Source organism: Lipotes vexillifer, unplaced genomic scaffold (genome assembly GCF_000442215.2).
Source record: "Lipotes vexillifer unplaced genomic scaffold, Lipotes_vexillifer_v1.1 scaffold508, whole genome shotgun sequence".
NCBI lineage: Eukaryota > Metazoa > Chordata > Mammalia > Artiodactyla > Lipotidae > Lipotes > Lipotes vexillifer.
This window is the reverse complement of record NW_006793099.1, coordinates 593,017-611,821: the sequence shown is the minus strand read 5'-3', so window position 1 is coordinate 611,821 and position 18,805 is coordinate 593,017. Positions and strand designations below refer to the sequence as shown.

Genomic DNA, 18,805 nt, shown 5'->3' with positions numbered 1-18,805 from the left:
GTCAAGTCTTAGAATCTCTGTATATCATATATGACAAGCTCCTCTTTGTCAACCAAGTCTCTGCTCAAAAGTACTTGCAGGGGACGAAAAAGAACTTTTTCCTCTACCCTTCCAAGTTCTCAGCTGGGACCCCTGTAACAAAAGTCATTAACAAGAGAAAAGCATATAGATTTATTCAATATAAATTTTACATGACACGGGAAATGAAGTCCTGAAGAAACGGTTAAACCTGAGCATTTTTATGGAAGAGTGGAGAGTAGAGGAATATTGTGATAGGGTATGAGCTAAGTGTAGGAAACTGGGAGAAACAGCAAGGGTTGGCCATTCAGATTCTTCTCTGTGTCACTTTGTCTTCAGAGCTGAGGATGTCTCTTTCCTCTGGGTATAAGGAGGGCAACTCTCACATGAAGGTTTTGTGACCTGCTTCAGGGGAAAGCCAGAAAGTCCTCCCTGCACGTGCAGAAATTTCTTCCCTTAAAGTATTCATATTTTGGGGTAGCATGTCCTGAACCCTGTCATACCCTTGAGAGAGGCTTTCTCTGGCCACTCTATTTAATGTTATCTGCCACCCTCTACCATGGCAGTCTCTATCATCCCTGTTTTATTTCCTTCATGACAAAGATTATAATCTGAAATAACACACATTTATCTGTTCATTTAGTGTCTGCCTCTCCCACTTCAATGCAATTTCCCCTATAGTTTGACCAATTTCTTCACAAATGAATCCTCTATGCCTAGAAAATGTCTGACATTAGGCTAAATATTAATTATATAAATAATATGCAGAAAATATTAACTGGATAAATACTAATAAATGATAATTGGATAAATAATAGGGATATTTAAATCATTTAATCACCTTTTAAAAAGTAATCACACCTGAACTATCACAAATATGAATATATTGTAAGTAGCTTATAATAACTCTCAATAAATCCTCCTTCTATTTACTGATTTTACACTACATTAAGAGAGCCAACCCCATATGTTTTGATGATTTGTATTCATTTACTCAGACTAAGCCTCACTTTGTTCTGTGACCTTATAGCTTATTCTCAGCAGAAAGGAACTGGCTGAAATCTGAGAGCCTGGAAAAGTAATCCATCCATTTTCTTGACCCTTTAGCATTAAAAAGAGTATTTGTAAAACATGTGAGTCTGTGGCCTATGCAAGCCTGGGAGTGTAGTAGAGATCGGAATTGCCACCATTCATATTTTACCAAAATCTCTTATTTAACTCAGGCATGTTTTGAATATCACTGGGCATCAGGATTTGTTTTCTTCCCAAATGCTTAACATGTAAAATCACAAATTAGAAGTAAAGAGATAACCAAGATAACAATAAATGTATTTAAAATAATTCTTTTTTCTGTTTTCCAAGAATTTGTAAATAAATATTTTTTTACCCCCAAACTTTCATATTTTCCTTTCATAACTAATATATACATAATGTTCTTTATATGTTCTGAAGAACCTCTGACACCACAATTTTTAAATGCCTGCTATCAAGTCAGCTTTTTGAGTGCAAGCTAATTGCAAAACATACATTTCTCTTCTGGTTAATCATGTGACAAAATAAATGTCCATTGGAATAAAGAAGAAACCTTAAGTTGACCCATGGCGTGTTTTCACTTTCCACCACATAGTAATTCCTCTACCTGCCAATCCACAGCATCCATCAGAGAGAGGACTTTGGAACCTGCCTCTGCGGTTTCTGAGAGCTTAGTTTTATATATCGAACGTGGAATTCCATGAAGATCCAGCTCACCAAACACCCCTACAGGAGAAAAACACACTCTTATTTATTCACTACATAGAACTGAGTTACGTGCTAGTATAAAATGAAACAGTTAGTAGATATATTTTAATAAGCGACTGAACATTTTAGAATGAATGGAAAGAATTGGGGTTATCTGCTCAGGGCTATATAAGAAGGCTTTGGCCCTTTGCCCTACTTCTAGGAATCTGGTCTCTATAAAGTGAATTAGTATACAAGGATACATCAATGAGGATGCTTAATACAACAATATTTGGATATATTAGAAAAACTAGAGTTGATTCAAATGTATATCATTATAAGAATGAAGGAGTAATTTAGAATATATTACTAATACTGTAGTGTAATATGCTATAAAAATGAAGAGTGTTACATGTTAAGTATCGATCTGGAAAGATATTCATAATATGTTAACAAGAAAATTGCACAGTAATACATTTAGTTTGACCATGTTTTTGTATAAGGCACCACAAGTCATTTTATGTAATATGAATACAGGCATAGATAAAAAGCACGAAAAACACATGTAAAAATTGCTAATGTTAGTTTCCTCAAGGGGAGAGTAGAAGATGTATGTTTTCTCTTGATATTGTTCTGTGTTGCTAGAAATGTTATTTTTGAAATAAAAAAATAAACACATAAAAGCAAACAAAAATTTTTTAAGATGGAATTTGTTTGCCTCAGGAAATTTTTCTTTAAGATTTGAATTTGTCTGTCTCGCAAGAGCTAATTCAATTTTAAGCCACTTTTTAATCCCCTTTTTTATTGTCACTGTTTTAGAAATTGTACATCGGAGCAACTGAAGCACATTTATGTGTCTTTTAAATAAATATGCAGTGGTATTAATAAAAGCAGTGATTTATTAGGGCCAAATTAAATCCTCTCAGGTCCTTTGATTTCTAGGCTCGAATAGGAATATGTACAGCCACACAAATGCAACTGGAAAATTAAAACTTAGCAACAGTTGTGACTGGATAACTGACAGAGAGGCAGGAGACATAAGGGCCCCCAGGACAAATGGTTTGAGTTCATTCCTTGTGGACGGATACTCCGCGGTGGGAATAACAGGACAATTGAGAGAGGAGGCTGGGTCCTGCCCAGATAGAAGATAAGAGACCACATATTCTTCATTCTTGAAGTCAGGAGACCTCCCCAACTACACACGAGCAGAAAGGCTCCTTGGAGGTCAAAAGGGAGTGATTCTAAGTGATGGCAACTAATGCTCACTATCCATAGGCCTCTTCGGTAGAATCCATCTTGGCTAAGAGATGCACGCACACACACGGGAAAATCCTGAGATACACCAAATACGGACTCTGAACCAGGCAAATCAAAATGACTGGTCAAAGGAAACAGGGAAGAAATGCCCCATAAAAGTGATTCAAACTGCCACGAGGGTACGACTCTCTCTCTGAGTCCACCCATGTGTCTATCCAAAAGTACTGTACTCTTTTTTTCTCTTAATAAACACTTTACTTTTTTCACTACTTTCCGTCTTTGTGGGAATTCTTTTTCTGTAAAGCCGTAGGGCCAGGGCCTTGTCACTGACCACTGGTGTAGTGGCTAGGATTTGGTGTTCTCACCACTGTGACACGACCTCAATCACTGGCGGGGAACCAAAACCCTGCTTCAACACCCGAGATCAATAGCAGAGCCAACTGATCCACAGATTTTTAATACTGTGTAGGAATAATGCATAAGAAAGTTACCTTTTAGGGGAAAAGTACTAAAATATGAAAAATATTATTGCTTATATAAAAGAAAGATTACGAAGAAAACCAGATTAGAGAAACAATATACATATGGAGCGATTCATTAATGTTAGTGTTGCAATAAATTACATTTTGGAAATATGCACATCTGTATCTATTTTAATGTGACATGATTTAATTTTTTAAAATCTCAGCAACTTTTATAACCTGTTACTACAAATCAATGTCTGTAAAAACTTCTGACACCATAACATCATGAACTCATAACAAGTCTTTTAGTGCTACATGTTTTAAAGTAGATTGGCAAAACTAATATGACTCTTTTGGTATCTGGAAACACATACCTAGGACCTTTGATCCTTGATTTGGTCCTTCTGGAAGAGCCCACTCTGGAGTAGAATGATTCCCTCTAAGAACAATCTGTAATTCTCCTTTAAAAGGGTTATCTTCCCAGCCACCAATTAATCTACCTCCCTGCAGTGAAGCAGAAAATTGTTAATACTTCAAAACTGAGCAGGAAAAATTTCCCCATTAAAAAGGAATTAGGAAGACTGGCAGCCTCCCCTAGTAAAAATGAATGAATTTTTGTTTTATAAAGAACAGTACTGTAACTAGAAGTGACCTTAATTTAACCCATCCACTTTGGGATGGGCAGTTTAAATGATTTTTCCAAGGTCAAATTCAACATCTACTTACTGTCAGAACTGGACCTGAAACTGAGACCTCCTAAAACCTAAACTAGTGCTGTTTGAACAGATCACACTGTACTTTAAAATGATGCGGCATATATAAAATATACTCTTCTATTTATACCTAAGCTATGTTATTCATGAGCCATCACTGTTAATAAAAATTGCTATTACTAAATGCTTGCTGATTCTATGCCAGGCATAACATGCAAGGTTTTACATATTTTCTATCATTTAACCTTTACACTAAACCCATGAATTGGAGTTATTATTCTCATTTCATAGGTTAGAAAACTGATGCAGAAAGAAGTCAGATAACGTAACCTGTTACCAAACTATTAAACAGTGAGGTAAGGATTCAATTGTAGCATTAATTTACCTCTAAGCTCTGTATCTAACACCTTTAAAGCATTAAAGGCCTAGTTTTATGAAAGAAAGGCTCCCACTTATTTTTTAGTGGTGCTTAATACCTTTTTGGTTAAGCTATTCTTTTAAATGAACACCAATAAAAGACTGACAGAACAATTAAACTGATTAAACTATTACATGTTCAAGACCATCTGAGGTTTATGAGAGAATCAGGTGATTATTCCAAACAACTGAAATATTTTTATTAGTCTGCTCCTGGTTTTCATAATCTCACATCCATTCATTTTAAGAAATACTGTTTGCTTTCTTAAAAAAAAAAGGCTTGAAATCTTTTAATTTTTTCCTCAGAACTCCAGTGGATTCTGTTAGTTGCAGCAAGCTGTGAGTTTAGCTTTACCTAATAATAATACAAATATTCTAAAGGATTGAAAATGTGCAAGCCTCACACTAAAAAGTAGCATGATAATTACTGCTTTAGGAATGTGTCATTAATATTTAAAGGAGAGCAGAAATATATTGAACTTAGGCTTGCATTTCATGGGGTAGAGCCAGTTGTGTTTTAATCACATCAGGTGCATATGCTTTCTTATAATTTGCTTAGTAAATCTCAAACATTTTAGCATTTGGCTAATAAGGGTATAAATTATAAGACTGTCACTCTTACCTGCAGTAATATGTAGGTAGCATTCAAAACAACTTTTCTATAAGAAGACTCGGCAGCTCCCACATTATGTTTATCTTCCAATTCTAGAACCCCCCAAATAACGAGTCTTTCCATTGGTGGAATATCTGTGTCTGCTACAATCCATGTTCCTATAAAACAAGACTTTAGTATAAGGAATATAACATAATCCATAGACTATAGATAAAACACTGACAGCCCTATCAGTGAGTCCTAATTTTGAAGTTCGTGAGCCTTTTTCCACACAATGACTAATTCTTGTCTCTCTCAGAAAATCCATTATTCTTAATATTCAGGTTTAAATCCACATAAAACCCAGAAGCAATGTCTGACATCCAGGACACAACAACTGAATCCATCTCTTCACATTTTCTCTGTCTCCAAGGTGTGCTGCATAAAGGTATCTACCCTAACTGCTAACTATTGTGGTATAAACACAGCGTTTTATTTATTTACATTTATGCATTTACCTTCAGGAATAACAACATTTGCTCCTGGGTGAGGTATGGTATAATTATTTTCTCGAGATGACTGCCAAAAAGAATCATTTGACCATAAACTGAAAAGAGAAAAGAAGTATTTCCATTAAGTTTTATCTCTGTATATTTAATGAGCATCTCCTTAGAGTGTAGCACTATACTAGATGTTTTAGGGATGGCAGAATGCAAATTGGATAGTTTGTAATTTCAGTAAACAGACAAGCTAATGTACGCTATTAGTAAGGTACTCAACACACATATACATATATAGTTTTTTCTCCATTGAAGAAAACTTCCTTTCCACCCACAATCCGAATCACATTTTCTCCTACAAAATCCTTATTGTGATACCCTAATTTTGTCTAAAATGTAAATAACTTCCTTATAAGATTTCACATGGTGGAAAAGTGAAAAGCAATGCATCCTTTGTCCATTTAAAGACCCTTACATATGGTGCTATTTCATAGGGAAAAGGACAGGAGGGTATATAGTTGGCTAGATTCTATTAAGGGAAGGCTGGAAGAATGGTCTGTGAATAGGCAAGGATGGGTCAATGAGGGTAAGCCGCTGGGCTGGCGGCAGGACGGCAGGTCTATAACCAGAGTGAAGGTTACGTTACATTGAAATAAATATGGAAAGCACAGTTGGAAGAGAGACAGTCTCCACCTTCCATCACTATGCCTGCTTGAAACTATCTCAGTGCAAATTGTTACAAAGAATGTTATTATAAAGTTGATTGCATTTTCCCATTTAAAAATGTTCACAGGGGTTGCTCTCCTGACCTAGTAAAAATGTTTAAAAGTTCTATGATACTAATGCTGGAATTTTACAAATAACCAATACAGTTTGTTTCATTAAAAGTATATTTTTATCACACATTTGAATTACTAAGCTGTATTACTAAAAAAATCTGTTGATCAAAAATCCTGTCATAAAAATTTTGTCTTCATGGATTTAAAAGAGAGGTTAGCAATTAAACGATCATTTAGGATTATTTAGATTCACAGTAATACATTTTTCATGATGCAATCTCAATGAAGGTTTGTTTAAAGATTGTATCTATCTAACTAAATAAATTGATCAGGATTGTGCAGATTCAATAGTTGAGTTATCTAGCTTTTCTCAAGCCTTTCATTCTTATCCCCAGCAGCACTATACTACATGTTATACATTCCTCTAACTGCCCACTGTTATGATCAAAAAAGCCCAGTACTTCTTAAACTAAGCATTTGTGTGTTGTGTAGCTAGACCTGTATATTCTAGTCCTGAGGTACCAGTTTTGGATCAAGATTCTGTTTGTTTTCACTGATAGCTATTTGCAAAATACCAATTAATAATTCCAATTACAGCTATTTCCAGTGAGCAGAGCTCATATTGTGAGAGGAAAAACACCTATCCTATGACATATACATGTAGTGTGTCAACACATACCTCTATCACATCCTGGTCTAGACCAATCTAAATCTATTAATGAGTCATAATAAATATTAAGTAAATACTGAATAATTTTATCTACCTTAGACTATGTAGGGCTTTTTGGCCAATAACCTTTATGGCCCATATTTCTTATGAAGTTCTCTAGACTCTTTTTATGAGCCTCCTTGCTTTCTCTACTGTCCCTCTGTTACACAGAGTAGTAAAAGTGGCCTTTTCAAAATGTAATGTCACTTATCAGCTGAAACATTTAAAGGCTTCTCATATTTCTTAACACTAACTGCCTGCATGACCTGAATGGTCTGATTTCCACCTATTTCCAGTGCTATGTCCAGGCCACTCTCCCCTGCTCACAAGGGTCCAGCCATGCAGATTTCCTCTCAGTTCTTGGATATGCCGCACTCTTCCCCACATCAGGGCCTCTGCCCAAGTTGTCCCCTTGGCCTCGAACCCAACCTTCACACAGCCAGCTCTTACTCATCCTTTGGGTCTCAGCTAGAATATCCCCTCCTTTGAGAGGCTGTTCCTAATCATCCACCCAAAGGAGGCCCCTGCCATGTTGTCTTCTGTCCCAGCCCCTTATCCGTTTCCTTTACAACCTTTATCACAACTCAAACTCATGTGCTTTATTTTCTGTTTACATTTTGTTTGTTTGCTTGTGTTGGCATCTGTCTCTTCGGACAGAATGTGAGTGTTATGGGGGCAGGGACCACATCTATGTTGTTCACAACTGAATCTCAGAGCTCAGCACAGTGCCTGGCACATAGCAGGGGCTATTTTTTAATGGTTGAATGAACATATAAACAAATTCAATTATTATTCTTTTGTGCAATGTTATCGCAGAATCTGTATATTCTGGAATCGTAATTCACTTAATAAATAATATTGATTTGTACTTGATGCACAGTAGTGGGCTGTTACATGCCCACTAATTGTTAACTTTTATCATCACCATCATTATTTTTATGGTTATTATTTGCCCATAAGGGACACAAATATACATCAAATCAGGATCATGCCTTTAAGGGTCTTAAAGACTAGTACTGTTGTGTACTAGTACCATCATGTATGGTAATTACTATAATATAAAGTAGAAAGTTATGTTTCATATGAGAAATAAAGGTAAAGGACTTTATAAGTTTCAAAGACAGAAAAATTATTTTTAACTACAAGACTTAATATATATTTAGGAAATTGAATATTTGAAATAAAATTAAATAAGTTGTATTATGAGACTTGACCAAGACTGTTATTCTATTTAAAATATGATACAAATGAACTTATTTATAAAACAGAAGCAGGGCTTCCCTGGTGGCACAGTGGTTGAGAATCCGCCTGTGAAACGGGTTCGAGCCCTGGTCTGGGAGGATCCCACATGCCATGGAGCGGCTGGGCTCATGTGCCACAGCTGCTGAGCCTGCACTCTAGAGCCCACGAGCCACAGCTACTGAGCCCGTGTGCCACAACTGCTGAGGCCTGTGCACCTAAAGCCCGTGCTCCGCAACAAGAGAAGCCACAGCAATGAGAAGCTGGCACACTGGAGTGAAGAGTGGCCCCCCGCTTGCTGCAACTAGGGAAAGCCTGTGCGCAGCAACGAAGACACAACACAGCCAAAATTTTTAAAAAATTAAAAGAAAACAAAAAAACAGAGGCAGACTCACAGGCATAGAAAACAAACTTATGGTTACCAAAGGTTACTCACATACACAGACACAAAAAGGCAGTTATTCTAGAGAAAGAGATGCCACCTGCTAAGAAAGCATTGTATCAATGAGGACATAGTTTCTGGTGCTGTTGGAAGTTTGTGATCTCAGGTAATTCACTTAACATCTTCAGGCTTCAGCTGTCTCACCTATATAATAAGGGAGTTGGTCTAAAAATCCAGATCTAACGTTCTGCAAGTATGAGATTCCCAGTAACTTTCACACATAATTTTTGTGAGACTTTTTTCCATTTTGTCATCAGGGTAGTTGTAAGGCTCAAGTGAAGCAATGAGTGTGGAAGTGCTTTGGGACCTACTGTGCAGGAGGAGGGCACCAGTGTCTCAGCCAGTGTCTCAGCCAGGATGACATATGAAAAGGATGCTGTCAAGAACTATAGAAGTATATTAATGAACAAAAGGCCTGTATACTTATATGTGGCTGGTCGCTTCCTGGGAATTGGTTTTCTTGATGGAGGATGTACAGGAAAGCAATCCTGGAGAACACAGCAGTAAGCTTGGAAATTAATAACAACATCCTTCACATCAGGATCCAGGGTCCCAGAAATGGACTGGCTCTGATGAAGGTCATTTTTTCCTGACACTGAAAGTGAAGTAAAAGCAGTTTAAACTAACATGATGATCAAAGTACTTGAATATAAACAAAATATGGCAATTTGAAAATATTCTTTAGATAGTAACTTGGTATAATTCAAATGTATGGAATAGGTATGAAAAAATTCTGACAAAATGCACATGTCTGATTAAGAAGCAGAGTCAAAATACCTTGACAAAAGCAAATATTTTAGAACTCGATTAAACTGTACTCTTAAATATTTTTATTTTCCAAAAATAATTAAATAATATTTTATTAAATAATAAAAATGGAAACAAAATATATGACAGTACTCATTTCCTCTAATTTTGTGAAATAAATGTTGGGGCCAGTTATGAGCGTTGGTGCTACCTCCAAACATAAAATGTAAGTTCTTAATTCAACTCAAGCCTCTTCCAGGGTAAATTTAGTCTCCATTCTTTAATTCAACAAAGATTTATTGAATCCTGCTATATACAAGGCACTATATAACACATTTGCCCATTAAGCAATTTTTCTCCTCCTTTAGATGAAGCAACAGATAAAACAATCACTTTTGCCTATTGAATACATACCCAGGTAATATAGAGTACTAGTGTTGGCTTCAAGGTGCCAGTCTCCATTCTTGCTAGTATTCCAATTCAATGGATTTGAAGAGCCATTCCTCATATCAATGATATTAAACATATCAGCATTTTGAGTGAAGTTATGAGATATGATTACATAGTCTTGTTCCTATGAAAGTTTGCAAAAAAGTGACTTGTTTTATATGCTAATTTTGATGACATTAATTAATTAACCCCATATTAAAACTTAACTTTTGATTTTAGTTTGGTTTTCATCTTGCATTTATATTTTGTTTATTAACATTTTACCTGTCTATGGTAATAACGCTAACTCGATCACTAAGGCAATGAAAGTCTTTCTTTCTTTCTCTCTCCCTCCCTCTCCCTCTCCCTCTCTCTCTCTCTATACACACACACACACACACACACACACACACACACACATATATGTATACATTCAGAGAATATTTAATTTCTATAATGTTTCAAAACATTTAAAACAGTGCTAGGTATTGGGTTTTTTTGCTGCCCATATGTAGTACAAGTAGAAGAATGTGAACAGGGATGAAAACACCCAATTCAGGATACTGGTGACCATTAGCAGTGAAGAGTGGGGATTGATTTCAGAGTAAGCCATACAGAGGACTTCCACTTCACCTAAAAATGTTTATTTCTTAAAAAAAGTCTGAAGTACATAGTCACAGAATGTTAGATACAGATAGCTAGGTGGTGGGAATATAGGACTCGGCCTGTTATTTTCTGTATTTGCTATATTTCAGAATACAAATAATAAAGCCTTTAACTGGTGCCCAAAACATCATAAGCACTGAATAAATGTTAGTTATTATCATGGTAATAATAACAGGGCACAAGCTTAGTACTACAGGAATGTGGCAGAAAGATGGCTTACTTCTGATTCTTAAAGGAGGGGGTTTTTTTTTGGCTTGCTTCTGAGATTTAGGATGGGTCATGAAAAGTGTGCAGACTTTACCAGGTCAATATGTGAGGCAAGGGCATTCTGGGCCTCACAGTTGGTGTAAGGATGAGTGTGTGGGCTGCTTTTGAGTAATATGCAATCAAAATTATTAGAAGATGGATTATGCAACTCTCTGTTTACCTTAAATCCATAGAATGTTGACGTATACGAAATGTTGGTTATGTGATCTACACTTTTAAAATACCAGTTAATGTGCTTTGCATTTGGAATCAGAGCCATCCATCCAGACATATGAGTCAGTCGTTTCTTCTGAAAGGGAACAATGCTTGTGCCTATAAAACATAAAACAAATCACAGCAATCTCTACATCTAGAAAATTCCTTCTCTTATGAACAAGTGCAAAGGTAAATATTACCCTAGTCTACGGAAGTCTCTAAAGAGGTCAGTATAGTATTTCATTACTTATGTTCTAAATGTCTGTTTACCTGAAGGCCCCACTGTTCAATATCACACTTAACTGAAACATAAAATGCTTTCTCACTTGGAATTCTGAATTGAGATGGAGCCTTTATTCCTTAGGGAAAAATAAAATTGAACTATGATGACAATAATGACCACTAAGACAAAAGTGCTTAAATATATCAATGCAATTTTTAAAATACATTGATCTAAAATATAATTCCATTTCTATTCTTTTAAGAACTTAATTCTTCAGAATCCTTGATCTGCAAAATATGCAAATATAAGTCCTGAACTTTATTAGATTCTCCTATATTGGTTGTGTTAATCAAAATCAGCCTAGCAAGTATGAATGGAAAGCTTTGATTCAGAGCCCTTAAGGAACTAGACTAAAGTAGACCTACCTCTAACACTGGCCATGATACCCTAGATTTTGTGAATGATGAACTTGGAACCTGAACTACCTGTTATGGGAAAAAAATTTAATTTGAGAGAATGCCTGACAACTTCAGTTGAAGATCTGAAAAGATCTATCACAATATAAAGAAAAACATCTGTGATTAATGAATTAATTCTGTTTTTTCCTCTCCCTTCTCTCTCTCTTTTCATCTCTGATTGAATTTTATGTTAAATTTGCAACCTCTTCCCTTAAAGAGTTAGGCGGAAGAAGCTAGGAGCAAGGTTACAAAATAAACTGTCATTCTTTTCCTTTGGGGATAAGGCAAAACAAATTCCAATATCAAGGAGGAACAAATTCTTTTTTTTTTTTTTTTTGGGTTCGCGGGCCTCTCACTGTTGTGGCCTCTCCCGTTGCGGAGCCCAGGCTCTGGACGCGCAGGCTCAGCGGCCATGGCTCACGGGCCCAGCCGCTCCGCGGCATGTGGGATCCTCCCGGACCGGGGCACGAACCTGCGTCCCCTGCATCGGCAGGCCGACTCTCAACCACTGCGCCACCAGGGAAGCCCAGGAACAAATTCTTTTTTTTTTTTTTTGGGTTCGCGGGCCTCTCACTGTTGTGGCCTCTCCCGTTGCGGAGCCCAGGCTCTGGACGCGCAGGCTCAGCGGCCATGGCTCACGGGCCCAGCCGCTCCGCGGCATGTGGGATCCTCCCGGACCGGGGCACGAACCTGCGTCCCCTGCATCGGCAGGCCGACTCTCAACCACTGCGCCACCAGGGAAGCCCAGGAACAAATTCTTTGGCTTATGAATTAGCATTAAGTTTTGAAAAGCCCATGACCAGAGGCACTAAAAACTCACAGTTAAAGAAGACCTGCAGAGTATGAGAAGAACCATGATAACATGGATTATTCAGCAAATATCCACTCCTCTCCCCTCCTTGAGGGCAGGATAGACTTCCCTGCTCTGTGGATACTGGGTGACTTCTTTGGTCCCTCGGCTATTAGCAGAATTGACACTGCAAAGACTTAAAAGTGCTTGCTGGGTGAAACATGCCCGCTTGAGCCTCTGTCACTGCAATGCAAAGAGGCTCCCCCAGGAGAAGAGTGGGTAGCATACTAAGGTGACCTTTGGCCTATGCAGACAGAAAAATTATACAGATCTTGGGGGACAGAAATCTAATCCAAGTTACCCAAGTGGAAATTTGCTACCTCTTACCTATTTCCTAGATCCAAGCCAATTCACAGACTGGAAGCAGCTCCACTGAGTGGGAGAAATCTGTGGCCATTTATCAGGCTACTGCATACTAAGGAGAGGAAACTATCCAGACCTTCCAAGAGTTGTTAGCTTCTGGCTCTGAACTGATACTAACCCTCAGACACCCTAATGCCAACATGGTCTACCAGCTGGAGTGGCAGCTTATGAAGGCCAGGCCCTAGAATGAGTCTTTGCTCAGTCTCATGTCTGGTCCACTGAGGCCACTGGCTCATCTTATGGTTATTCCTCCAGTTCCAAAATGTATAGTGGGAATAGGCATAGAACTTTGTTTGGAAGAAGGGCAGAAGTTGAAATTCTCACAAGAAATAACCTTCCAAGAGGATCTGATAACATGGAGTGGAATGCCAAAACCCCAGCATGTCCTGATGGATTTGACCCAGCTATAATTTTAGCAGTTATAGTATGGCTGATATAATTATGCTACATGCTTTCAAAATTCACTTGGCCTATATTGAGATACATAATTTTAGTTTCAAATGAAAAGTTTCTACCTTGTAAATATGATTAAATGTGGAAATTTGGGAACGCTGTCATCAAGAAGCTACATCATTTAGATTTATGCAGAAAATGTAGAAAACTGTATTTGAGAATCATCTGATAGCAAATGTTTGGTTTATCAATGCCTTTCCTATTTTCCAAAATCTGCAGTCTGTCAGAACAGTGATATGAGAGTGGATTAATTGTAGATAGATATTTTAACTAATAATTCATAGACAGATGATGGACGTGTGGATGAATGGATGGATGGAATGATATAAATATCTGAGCCAATCAGGGCAGGCCAGGTCAGATGTGATGAGAATAGATATACTTAGTAACTGGAAGAATTCCTAATGGAGGGAGGGAAAATCACGCAGGAAGGACTGAGTGAACACTCTAGGAACCATGTTCCCCCACCCTGTTACGAAGATAAAGGAAAAGCAATTCTAAAACCTTGAGGGGGGGAAATGCAGATATTAACGCTGCAGTGAAAAATCTGAGACATGTGAGAATCAGGGTTACTACTATATCCCCATTTAACTTGCTTGTCTGGCTGGTGCATATGTCAGATGCATCATGAATAATGACAGTAAATTAATGCAATCTAGTCAGGCAATGATGTCAAGCCCATCTGGTGTTCCAGGTACATTAGCTTTACTGAAACAAATGAGTAAATCAACAGTCTCTGTGCAGCTATTGACCTAGCAGATGCTCCCCCCATCCTATTTCAATCAGCAAAGATAATCAAAATAATTTGCTTTCAGTGGCAGAAAAAATGGTATATTTTTACTGTCTTGATCCTAAAGCTATGTCAACTTTCCTGCTGTCTGTCATAATATTGGCTGGAGGTTCCTTAATCAGCAGAATGTCATGCTGGTCCAGGCGTTTATTCAATACTCCTCACAAGCCCATTTTGGGATGTCATATTTGTTTCCTGCCTGGTTTCCGACTGATATAAATATTATGCTTTTCCCAGTGTTCTCAAGAAGATGATGATGAAAATTGAGGAAAACATATTTAAATGAGTGGTTTAAATGATCGTGTTCTACCTACCGAAGGAGTCTGAGAGAACCACATCCTTTTCAAGCAGAGACACTGGAGAAGGCTTGTTGAATGCCAGCCGGTGGAAGCTGACCGAGGCATCACAGACAGACCCAGGGAATCCTATGCTCCACTCGGCTTCTTGACTGCAGTGAGAAGGGTCCAGCAATGAGCTATGTGGAATGACGGTGTGTCCTTTGTGACCTAGGAAATGAACACAAACAGCTGACTTCCTATTTCATGTTAGAAAACTAAAAAGCTAAACTGTCTAAAACATACATTTACTATAACCCATAGTGCCACAAATACAATCTAAAAGTCTAGGTTCCTGGGGGGTTTTTTTGGCATGGGTTAAGGGGACCTCTACAAAGGCTTTGCAGTGGACTCTTCTGTCAGGGAGCTTATCATGGATGCAGCTGAAATATGGGATCTGAAGCACCCATGAGAGCCAACGTAGGGGATGGGATGTGGGATAAGTAACTTGGTCAAGGACACACGGAAGGATGCAAATCCAGGCAGTTTGACCACAGAGCTTGTGCTCTCAACCAATGGACTGTCAACAAACTTAAGAATCTAAGCTGAATTAAGTAAATGAATAAAGGTCACACAAAGCTCTGAATATTAGAACCATCTAAATGTTCTCCCTCTTAAAGCCACAATTAGAACAGGAGACAAGTCAACAACTATAGTTGAGAATTCAGTCTGTTTGAATATTGAGATGAACCTCCCATTTTTCAAAGGCTTTCAAAAATAAATATTTGTTAATATCTGTAGCTTTACTTGTCAATTGTCTCTCTCTTATAAAGTATTATGGAGAATCATACACACACACACAGACACACTTCCTACCTGATTTTGCCAAGTCATTATCATTAAAATTTTATAAAAATGCTAAATTCTAGAAACCATGATTATTTACAAAAGGATTTGACTTACTCTGAACTTAAAATGGTAGAAAAGATTTAACCTACAAAGAATGTTGAATTTTGTACTAGAGTTCCCATATTCTTTGAATCAATTCCAAATTCAGAATTTAGATTGGAAAGAAAAAGGCTAACAGCAGGCCTGTGACTTATTACTTCCCTCTAAGGTACTTGAGCAGGATACATCCAGTCTGTTGCTTATGTAAATAAACCTGGAATTTATACATTTATTGGGCATGACTGGCTGGAGAATCTGGGTAGTCATGTAAGCAGTTTCCTCTGCGTAATTAACTGAGTACAAAATGGAGGCATTCTCAAATGAAATGGCTTCCTTTTGTGATCAATATTCCATAAATATTGCTCAAAATTTGCTGTTAATTCAAAACCAAAGTGCAAATGCAGGAGAAAAGGGACATATTTGGAGGCTGCATCTGATAGTTTGAGACTTTGCTAGAAAAGGATATCTCATCTATGCCTAGTGTTGACCTATATCCTTAAGTCATTAGGAAAGTTTGGCACCAGTTAAGATCTGTGATTCATCTGAGTCTGCTTTGACAATTCAACTCTCTGTGTTAACAGAAACAAAAAATATATTTCCAAAGTATTTTATCAGAAATTAAAACATCACATTACCTGTAAGTGAACCATCAACATCAGTCAGTACCACTTCATGTTCCCATCGAAAGCCAGCCTTGTTTGTTGTGTGAGAATATTGGATGTCAATGAATTTTGCACTCCAGCCTCCACATCTGTCATTACAAACGCCAGTGATGGACGTCACTCCCAAAGCTGCACAGCTGGGACGGTCAAAGTTCATGAAGTGTACGGAAGATACAGTCAACCCTTCACTAAATGGGAGGACCAGGCCTTTCATTGTGCAAAATGCAGACCCCATTCCCAGTTCATCAACATGACCAACTATTTTGGCATTTTTAATCACTGCTCCAATGGTTTCACCCCATCCTCCAACATAAGGAGCCAGGATCCTCTTCGTTTCAATTCCAGCTTCATAATTATTGACCATCATGAAGTTATGAAACTGAAGTGCACCTCCATTGACCCATTCAGCTCCTTTTTGACAATTCCAAGTAGTGAGTGAATTAAATATTGCAGGCTCTGGCAATGCAGAAGTACAAGATCCTGTCTGCATGGGGAAATATTCTTCAAATATCCACAATCCAAACCAACCTTGAGAATGAACAGTGTTATTAAAGAATTCTCCAAGAGGAACTCTTTTTTGGCAAATGTTTCGGTCATAGGATGGCCCATCAGGGTGGTTGTTCATTCGGTACCAAAAGCCAAAGTGAGTGCCACCAGCAGCTGCATTGTGTCGTATGGTGTTGTTTGGATTGGTTACCCAAAATGCAGCTGGAGTCACGTCGTCATTCAGAAGACTAGTACTTTGCTGTACAAATACTGCCAAGTTATATTGCAGGATATTGCCATGTTCAATACCATCTTCTATAAAAAATGCTCCCCCCCTGATATCATATATAATATTCCTCTCAACCAGAAGGTGATGTGTGTTATGGATAGTAATAGCTCTGTTATAGGTCTGGTGAATTGCACAGCCTCTTACATAAGATTTAAACTGTAAATCTCCAAGCAGGTGCCAATGTACTGGATATCGCCCCAACCGGAATGCCTGTCCAGCATGGAATATCTGTCAAGCCCAGAAATCACAGCTATTTAGTGATACACACAGACTCAGAGTTTGCCTGGCTCATACTTTCTTGTTTCAAAATAATATCCACTTTTACATTAATTATTATTAATGCATTTATATCTCCCATATTATCTCTGTTTATCATTTAAAAATGTTATCTGACCCCCAACCCACCTTGTTTTATTCAATCTATAACAGCCTATACTTGTTATCAAATGAATGAATGAACAAAAACCATCTTCGACTCTTCTGCTTTTCACCTTGCTGTTATATGAAACTTTTGTGTTCAGCAAAATACCTCGTAAAAGACTTCTTTTTCTCCTTCACTTTGATTCTTTTTTAATAATAATAAACATTTCTTGAATGTTTACCATGTGCCAGATATTCTGCTAAATGTCTTATATGCATGGTCACAGTCTTTACCACAATCTTAGAAAGTAGCCATTTATCATAAGCTTCATTTTACAGATGAAGAAAGTGAAATTTAGAGTATCTTGTTCATGGTCACAAAGTTTCATTTAAACTCACTGGTCTAATTATAGAGTTGGTGCTCTTATTAACCACTCTGCTATATTTTCAATAGGTCTACGATCTAATAAGCTAATACAGAAGATGCCTCTGTGTGTGTGTGTGTGTGTGTGTGTGTGTGTGTGTGTGTGTGTGTGTAATATGATCTCATAAGGTTTGGAAATAAATGGTAGGGCATCTATTTATTTTCATTCTTCATCTAAAAATAAAAATTAACTATTAATAATATTTACTATACAGATCGACACTGGCAACCTCACTCACTCCATATCCAGATGTTACATGTGTGTAACATAACCTCGGAGAAGGTTTTTTTTTCACAATATGCAGTCATTGACTCTGCCACCCTCACTGCAGTTGAGTGAGATGTTCCAAATTTAATGGGTTTGTGGATTTTACTATCCTTCCTTCCCACCCTTCCTCCGTTCCTTCCTTTTACTGAATACTTGATAGAAACTGTGCTAAACCCAGATTATATAGGCTGAATATGAATAAGATACAGAGGAGCTCCTGATCTCTTGGGCATAACATACATATTTATTCTTTTATTTATATATTTGTTCAGTTAATAGTCAATTGAGAATCTGCTATAGGCTAAGCACTGTTCCAGGTACAGAGGAATCAGCAGAAAAACAGAAAGACAAAAATATCTGAACTGGGCTTCCCTGGTGGCGCAGTGGTTGAGAGTCCGCCTGCCGATGCAGGGGACATGGGTTCGTGCCCTGGTCCGGGAAGATCCCACATGCCACGGAGCGGCTGGGCCCGTGAGCCATGGCCGCTGAGCCTGTGCATCCGGGGCCTGTGCTCCGCAACGGGAGAGGCCACAACAGTGAGAGGCCCACGTATCGCAAAAAAATATATATATATATCTCTGAACTAACTGAGTTTATGTTCTAGAGGAATAGATAAAAAACAAATTAAAAATATATCAGGAGTTATGAGTTAATAAAGAAAAACAGGTGTTTGGGCAGCTATTTCAAATAAAAGTGGTGAGGAACATCCTCTCTGAAGAGATAACATTTGAGGAGAGACCTGACTGATTTGAGTGTGAACCATTTAAGTAACTAGTGGAGGAGCATTCCAAGCAGAATGAAGA

The 18,805-nt window shown here is 37.8% G+C and overlaps 1 protein-coding gene across 1 annotated transcript in view; it reads right to left on the bottom strand.

Moving 5' to 3' along the window:
• PKHD1L1 (PKHD1 like 1) overlaps positions 1-18,805 on the bottom strand; it is a 152,749-nt gene that overhangs the window by 41,997 nt on the left and 91,947 nt on the right. Inside the window, exons 49-57 of the mRNA XM_007466246.1 lie at positions 16,149-17,178; positions 14,605-14,796; positions 11,119-11,270; positions 10,011-10,170; positions 9,273-9,444; positions 5,699-5,787; positions 5,211-5,359; positions 3,833-3,962; positions 1,658-1,776 (exon numbers count right to left, since the gene is read on the bottom strand). Of these exons, the coding sequence (XP_007466308.1) occupies positions 1,658-1,776; positions 3,833-3,962; positions 5,211-5,359; positions 5,699-5,787; positions 9,273-9,444; positions 10,011-10,170; positions 11,119-11,270; positions 14,605-14,796; positions 16,149-17,178 (2,193 nt within the window). The remainder of the gene's footprint in view (positions 1-1,657; positions 1,777-3,832; positions 3,963-5,210; positions 5,360-5,698; positions 5,788-9,272; positions 9,445-10,010; positions 10,171-11,118; positions 11,271-14,604; positions 14,797-16,148; positions 17,179-18,805) is intronic.